Raw genomic sequence first — 8546 nt, forward strand, 5'->3', positions numbered from 1 at the left:
ACGCGTTCACAGTTGCATGCAAACACGCGATTTACTAAAATTAAGCTTGTTGGGGATTCCCCCAATTTATTAATGTAAAATTTATATCTTAAACCGTTATATGTACTGCGATATACGTTTCGTTTGCTTCTCACGCGAAATGCTCGATAAGTTCGGAACCGCCGGAAAAAGCCGAGCCGCGCCGAAGGCGAGCGCGCGTCAGCATCCCCACGCGGCTCGCCCGACCGCCGGCCTCCCTTCCAACGAACTCGCCGCGCCGCGGTATATAAGCCGGCGCTCCGACAGGAGCCGACACTTCGTCTTATCTCCGGCTCTCTGCTGCCTTCGACGAAGCCTACCCTATCCAACTTCCTAGGGCGACACATAAAACGAGGTCCGGTGCTCCGAGTCTCGACTGAGTACTCTCAGGTGTCCCCGAACTCCAGCCTACCAAACCGACGATCACGATTCCGCGGGGTCGAGCACGCTCGGTCTCGTTGCGAGCCCTCTTGCTGTCGTGACCCCGGTGCTTAATTCGCTTCCTGCCGTAGATACCTACCGCGTCTCTGTAGGCATCGGACGTTAGACCGCGTTTCGCAACTCCGTCACACCGCGACAATTGCATCCGCGATACCGTCTATCGTTTTTACCGCTTTTCATTGCGCATTTATGTAAAATCGCACTTCAAAATTACGCATACTACAAGTCACAGCGCGCCGAGTGCATTCGCACTAATTTTTCTGTACATCTCGCGTTTCGTCAGATTTGTTTTGTTATATCGAATAAAGTTTATATGCATTGTAAATCAATTGCTGTCTTTTGGGCCTTCCACTCAACTTCCTAACAAGCGATCGAGTCCGCGGTTAACTGAAACCCCGGTCGTCTCATAGTTGAAGGGCTGAACGAAGCCACTCGCAATTATCTCGCGTTCTCGCGGAACGGATTCGGCGATTTGTTCGGCGCGTTTATTGCGCGCCCGAACAAAGCTAAATTTTTTTTATTTTAGTAAATTTTTTCTCAGTGTATATATGTATATCATGTATTGGATATATATATATATATATATATATATATATGCAATGTCGGAAGTGTAAGGCATATTATATATAATGCGTATTATAATGTATACACTGTGACGTTGCGGTTTCGCCGCGGCGTGGCAGCGCTCCGCCGCCGTCACAAGGCGCGGATTGCGCGCCCGAGGACGACTCACGAATCAACCTTCGATCTCCAGGGGCGTATTAAAGTGCGGTTCAAATATTCATTATTGTTTTTTTTTCTTGCGATATTGCGTGGCGCCTCACCCCGTCGAGTTGGAGTTCCAACGCCACACTGAAGATGACGAGGAGTACAAGGGGAGCCGGATGATAAACGGAATCACAAGGACCGAAAGCGAGATGTCGAGGGCGAGGAGCCCGAGTTACGAGGACCGCTACTAAGCGAGGGACGACGTGAGACGCGCGCGCTGCGCGCCAGCAACGGCAGGCGAACCTGTGCATCGCAGGGGCCCGGCGCCGGGCCTGTCTGCAGTCCTCCGAGGCCAGACGGACTCTGGGGGTGGATGGCCACCGCCTCCGAGTCGAGCCAGAGGACACCGCGGGAGTCATCGCCTTGCCTACTACAACGGGGAAACCTGGAAGGACCCCGCGAGCGCGAAGGGCACGTTCGAACGCCCCGCCGAATCCACGGTCGATAACCCTGCGAGCGGCTCCCTCGCGAGCTTGCGAGCTCATCGCCAATTGGTCCGCTTATCGCGCGGAAGGGTCGCGCATGTCCCGCTAGGGGCGTTAGATCGACGCCTCTATCGAGCGCACTTCCGCGATCTTTCTTGAGCCACCCTCGGGACGACACGCACGGCTTTCTTGAGCGCTTCTCGACCGACTCTTGCTGCGCACTTGGTGCCTGATTCTCTCGCGACGGTTTTTGGTGACGGCGGAGAGGACAACCCCGACCGAGGAAGTATCTTACCGGTGAGGTTGCCTCGTAATAGACGGTAGTAATGTAAGCCACGACACCGCCCTCCGGGCCACGCTCTCGCCTAAAGTACTCGCGTAATTGAGATCTCGTAATTTTGCATCTGCGATCGAGAGCGAGAGCGAAGGGCTTGGGAATGGTCTCGTGGCCGGTGAATAGTACTCATCGCATGAAGGTCCTGGAGATCGCGATAGATATCTCGATTCGGTAATTCGCGAACATTCTTACGGTATCTGTGGTCGCGATCGCGTATTACCCGGCGGTGCGTCACGCGCGACTCTCGTGATCGTAGTTTATTCGTCGAGAATGATTCTTTCGCGTTACGCCGTTTCAGTAATCTCGTGTGCTTGCGGTCAACTTCGCGTTTTCCTCGTGTAGATATTTTCCCCTGCGTAGATTTAGTTGTACATTGCGTTAGTATGTAAGTTCGTCATCTCTTGCGTTAGATTTAGTTTATTTCGCGTTAGTCTGCCAGTCCGTCAAGACATTATTGCGTTGTGTAGTCTCGCGCTGGTTTAGCGCTATTCTCCTCGGAGAATACTCTTTCTTTCGCGTTGAATTAAGTACTCTTTTGCGTAGGGCGTATGTCCCGTAAAAATTCGTTAGATTGAGTACGATATTCTTCTCGCGCTGATGATTTCTTCGGCGCGATAAAACCTAAATATTTCGCGTTACCTGTCGCGTTCGGGCTTGATTATTGACCCGTCGTTGTGTTATATTGCGCCTCGTATTTCGTGGATACGCTATCCTGGCGACAGAATTCTGAACAATCGCGACCCTGCGTACTGTCTGGAGTAAACTTGGCGTCTGAGATCGCGAAAAATTTTGACTTGTTTTCGGAGTTATTATTTTCCTGGTTGTAGCGATTTTTGATTTATTCTTTCACGCTCACGATTATTCACGCCTATATGATTTCGCTTTTGTGAGAGATGAATCAGCGGTTCTTTAATTTATTAGAGCAATCTCGTGAGCTAATTGTTTTTTTTTCTTTGCAATAAATGTTAATCTCTTTTGTTATTAATTGTTTGAGTTCGTAATTTCTGTGTCGCCCGTCACAATTCGCGCTGCCCTATACCACCTTCGTCCCTGAGTAATACGCCGAGCTGGTCGATTTCTCGCACGCCGTTTAATTACGATAAACGTTTGGATAATTTGTGATAAATTTCGCGTTAGTGGACGCGGGATACCGCGTCTGGCGCCCAACACTCACGTTCGCGTTAGAAATTCGGTTCGTGCGAGAGATCCGTCGGAGAGGCCTGACATCCTACTCTCCCGCAACTCCCTTTTGATCCGGCTTTGCGCCCGAACGGGTAAAAAGTCGTGACAACACATACACATATATACATGCACGCAATTATATGTATGAGTATGTATACATTGCATGTATATATACGCATTATGTATTATGAACATAGAGGTTCTGGGTGTTAGCATTTTTATTTCACCAAAAATGAATAATGTAAAATACACAAACTTTTATTTTATATATATATATATACATATATATATATACTAGAAATATCCAATGCAATGTTACGGAATAATAAAAACGGGCCTCGGTTGTATGCGGTGCTCTCAGCGCACACGTACACGGTACGCTGAAGGAAATCATTAACATCAGCAAGAAACCGAAAGCGCCGTCACTCACAGTGTTCTTGACGGGCGCGGCCGCGCGTGACGCTGAAAGGGCAAAGAACGTTCTCTGCCGGCTGGAGCACACGACGTTGAAAAAGGTGACGGCGAACACGGCGATATACTACGATCCTGATCCGCAGAACACTGTAATCGCGGAGGACCAGGAGTTCGTCAACGTTTACTACGAGATGCCCGACTTTGACCCCACGAAAATATCGCCGTGGTTGCTGCAAATTGAACTGGACAGAAAGCGGATGACTGACAAGAGACTAACGATGGAGCAGATCGCGGAGAAGATCAACGCCGGCTTCGGCGACGATCTGAACTGCATATTCAATGATGACAATGCCGAGAAGTTGGTGCTACGTATTAGAATAATGAACAGCGACGATAATAAGTTCCAGGACACGGATTGGGAGACTGTAGATAAAATGGAAGACGATATGTTCCTTCGGTGTATCGAAGCCAACATGCTCAGCGGCATATATATATATATATATGCAATGTCGGAAGTGTAAGGCATACATGTAATGCGTATTACAATGTATACACATACACATATATTATATAAAGTAATGTTACAAAACTATATGTTTTGAATATTGAGAAAATAGAATGGGCCCCTCCAACGCCCATTCCCGTGAGAACGCAACCAATATATATTTTTCCGTCTCTCCGATTGTAATTTACAATTGATACATTTGTAATAATCAGTACCGTCAGAATAGACGCTTCTGGGATTTTATTTTGTCAGTACCGTCAAAATAGACGCTTCTGACATTTTATTTTGTCAGTACCGTATATTAGAAATGTAAATTATTTTTTTTACTGGCGTGACGTGAAAAACATTTATTGTCCGGGAAAAGGTGACAATTCATATTTTTCTATAATATTCCAAAAATGACATCTCATACGTTCTACGTCATTCGAATATTTTTCCTCACAAGGATTTCCTCCTAAGGCTACAGTTGTAGCGAAAGCGGCAGCATAAATTCCGCAAGATATAGCGTCCGGTTGTCTTTGGACTTTTTCAAAAATTATATCACTTACGTTTATTTTTGGAAAACGTTTGCGAATATAATTTTTCTCCTGTTCTGCCAATTTTTTGTATGTACAGCCAGGTTGGCTATCATACACATGAAGTTTCAAACCATCAAAGTAAATACATCGCCAGTGACCAGTACAAGTCCCTCCAATGATTTGTAAGCTTTTGTTACTGTCACTAGCTATAATCAGGTCGAGATAATTTATGTACTGAACGCTTTGCGTTTCAAAACATGTAGTTTCTCTTATGACACGTAAAAAAAAATCTAATGATTCATCACTTACTTCGCTATTTGTGGGCAAGACATTCTCTCGTATTAAATGAAGAGGAGCAATTACATCATCCAGACACTTCCTACGTCTTGCTATATCATCTTTAGTTAAATTATAGCTATTGTCATAACTGATTATGATGCAATCATCATCTTGCTGTGCATCTGTAACAGCAGCAGATGGTGCTTTTGTTGAAAAAACGTCACATTTTAAACGTTTGTTCTTTGGAACAAATTCTTCTAAATTTTCCCTTTCAATACTACTTTCTCTGCTATTTGGCGGACTATTTGTTTTTATACGCGCTTCTTTAGCTTTTTTAGCTTCTATTATATATTGTGGATTTCTTATTGCCATATGTCTATTATAGCGGCTGTCCAAAATTTCTGGAAGCATGCATTCATAATAGAAACGTGTTAGGAAAGGCAGCATTTGATTTTTCCAAAAAACATCGTCTCTTTTCACTTCCCATGTTTTTATACTTTCCGGTGTCCATATGGCAAAAATGCAATAATCTCGCTACGTTATGTTTAACTGGCCTTGAATTTGATAAAAAAATCGATGATTTCGATTCATTTTATTTGCATTCTTTTTATCGAATATGGCCTTCAATTGAGACACTGTTTTGACAGCCACATCAGCTGTTAACTTTTCAGCTGACAAGAGACATTTTATCTCTACTAAACCGTCTTCATCAATAAGTCCATCCGGAGAAGCACTCAAGAACGGATTCTCATAATCAATGAACAATCCGCATGGTGTGATCTTTTTGTTCAGTTTTACAGCCAACTCGTTTCTGGCAACTTTTTCGTTCTCGCGACCATATTTCGTGGCTGCATTGTCGATGAACGAAGAATACAAAATGCTTTTTATAATCGCTGCGCAAGACGTTGCTGGTCTCATGCGACAGACAGCTCCAAAGTTGGATGCCGTTAACATTTCACGTCTCAATAATTGCCACAGTTCACATTCGTTTTGGCCTCTTGTCTCTTGTTCAATTTTGTCCCTGTTTTCTGCGTTGTCCAACAACTTTTGCTTATGATTTTGCTCAAGTTGTTGGTATACGTCAGCCGGAAGGTCTGGCTTTTGTGATTGCGGACCATAATAACAATCTGTTCCAGACCCTTGTTTAAATTTTTTGGGCTTGCCATGAATTTGTCGATAATTTTGAGTCATGGACACTTTTTTTTGTCGTCGTTTTTCTAAACTCTTGACAATTGGAGGAACATTTCCACACACGTTTTGGTGCACTTGCGTAAGAACTTGTTGCGTATTATACTGCACAACAGCTCCCGCAACTCTCGTATTATAAGAACCTCGTAGGCCCCAATTAATTCGCTTTCCACCTATTTCTTTGCAAATTATAGAATTAAACAACTCTGCAGGATTGTTTGTTAACTCTAACAACAAACTTTTGGAATAAGCGCTCAAGTACATGATAGCACTCTCAATTTTCTGATATAAACCGTGCACTTTTAAATATGGCACCCAATTTTTTGTTCCCTCACGGTTTTCTTCGCATGTACGACCACGTTCCTTACATCTTTTATGCTCACCAAAAACGTGGCTAGGAATGTTCAAGATATCTTTCTGCAATTCCACACCTTGCTTATGGCAAGGTTGTTTTTCTTCTCTTCGTGATTTGGCTGCATCCAGCACTTCTTGCCGTATTTTTGGAATACCGCTTCTTACAACATTTCGTAGCTGTACAAAGCCACGCTTTCTACGTTGTTTTGGCTGAACTGTCTCTGCCACGGCTCTTAGCTTCTTGCATAAATTGCGAAGCAAATGATTCGTGCATTCTATTTTTTTAACAGTTACCATTTGTTCGGAATAGGGTGCGTTATTCTTAATGGACTGATATACGCTGCTATCGCCATCGGCAATAACCGTTTTATATATTAATCCATGCATTTCAAGGCTACATTTAAAGCCTTCTACAATGGCGTCGCTTTCCATACTTGTGGAGCTGGCCCTGCGGTCAAAATTTTTGTAGCACTTGTGCCTATTTGGCTCGAGACCTTTTCGCTCCGCCATGTCACACACCGTGCAAAATTTGTTACGGATACCAACAAAAAGGACTTTCTTCGTGCGATGACCAAGTATAGCACCAACACCGGAAAGTGAATCGTAAGCGTGGCCGTACGACCTTTTCATCCAACGACCATCCGCTACAACTGTTATATATGAAATGCCATTTATAGTTTCATTCCTCTCGAGGGCAAGTTGCTTTTCAAGCTCGCCTGCCATTATCATACTTTCCATGGCTGTTTTTTCAAAATAATCGATAACATTTTCTCGACTTTTTATGTACGTCTTTTCAGACATACAAGGAACATTTATACCCGCACAGAACTCTTCCAGTTGGGCATAACCACTCCCTACTGTTATAGTTGCGGCTACTGCACTATTATTAATATCTACATTTTCTGCGGATTCTGTGGGTTCTGACCATATGTTGTCTTCATAATTGCACATTTGGCATTTGAAGAACAACTGCGTCAGCAACCCACAACGACGAGAATTTACAAGTTTCCAATCTTTAAATTGGCACTCGATTCCTCGCGCATGGTTGTCAAAAATTCTATGGATCTCGTTCCACATAAAAGATATGTCGACAATGCGACGTCCTTCAGGCAGATTTTCTTGGATACGATTTGCATCCATAAGGCCTTCATTATCAATAACGAGATTTTCGAGATTATCCTCGCTATGTGGAACTTTTTCTACAAACATACCTTGTATATTTTGCTCCATAGCCTTGCACTGCATTACCTCGGTACTGATATTCGAATCTATCTTGTCGCACATTGTTTCCACTGACTCGACATATTCTATGGACTCGTTTTCAGTTACGTTGGTAAGCTCTGTATCTCTCTCCAGCTTCAATTGCTTTATCTTTGCCACCTGCCGCCTGCAAAAATAAATAAACATATAATATCGAAATGCATTTTTTAAATATTACCTCGACAAAGATATTATTTTATACGAGAACAATTCTTTGCTTATTTATTTCATTATTTCAAACTTATCATAAACGTTGAAATATTATGTCTACAACAATTAATATATCTAAAGTTAAGTACAGCCAAAACGTCTCCGGAAATTAAAGTAACCAGCTCACGATGAACGCATCTGGCACTTATTACAATTAAACAGCTCACGATAAACGCCTCTGAAAATTGTAATAGCCAGCTCACGATGAACGCATCTGGTACTTATTACAATTAAACAGCTCACAATAAACGCCTCTGAAAATTGTAATAGCCAGTTCACGATAAACGCCTCTGACAATTTAAGTAACCAGCTCACGATAAACGCATCCGGTCTACTTATTACAATTAAACAGATCACGATTAACGCCTCTGAAAATTGTAGTAGCCAGCTGACGATGAACGCCGCTGAAAATTTAAGTAACCAGCTCACGATGAACGCATCTGGTACTTATTACAATTAACCAGCTCATGATGAAGCCTTTGATATTATTTTTACAATTTACTAACTACTTTCTTACTACTAACGTTTAAAAAATTAAACATATGTTTTTTTTATTTACATATAAAGCTTTATTTTGTTAATTTTTAATATTGTCCGATGTACACGCTCCGAATGAATCGTGATCTACGTAATGGTGTTAAGGATTA

General features: G+C 43.1%; 1 protein-coding gene across 1 annotated transcript; it reads left to right on the plus strand.

Annotated features, from left to right (window-relative positions):
• The first annotated feature begins 2089 nt into the window (after positions 1 to 2089).
• On the plus strand, positions 2090 to 4106 carry LOC112454127 (DNA-directed RNA polymerase II subunit RPB1-like). The gene is made up of 2 exons (XM_025015355.1): positions 2090 to 2160; positions 3533 to 4106. The coding sequence occupies exons 1-2, from the start codon at positions 2090 to 2092 to the stop codon at positions 4104 to 4106; spliced, it is 645 nt and encodes a 214-aa protein (XP_024871123.1).
• The last annotated feature ends 4440 nt before the right edge of the window (positions 4107 to 8546 follow it).

The sequence above is a fragment of the Temnothorax curvispinosus genome, unplaced genomic scaffold (genome assembly GCF_003070985.1).
Source record: "Temnothorax curvispinosus isolate PA1 unplaced genomic scaffold, ASM307098v1 QBEX01004793.1, whole genome shotgun sequence".
In the NCBI taxonomy this organism is placed as follows: Eukaryota; Metazoa; Arthropoda; class Insecta; order Hymenoptera; family Formicidae; genus Temnothorax; species Temnothorax curvispinosus.

Bases quoted from the DNA above. Each gene is read 5' to 3' on its own strand.
- LOC112454127 (XM_025015355.1), top strand. From the start codon at position 2,090: ATGGTCTCGTGGCCGGTGAATAGTACTCATCGCATGAAGGTCCTGGAG. The intron at 2,161-3,532 runs GTAATTCGCGAA...CGGTGCTCTCAG, and splicing joins GCGATAGATATCTCGATTCG to CGCACACGTACACGGTACGC.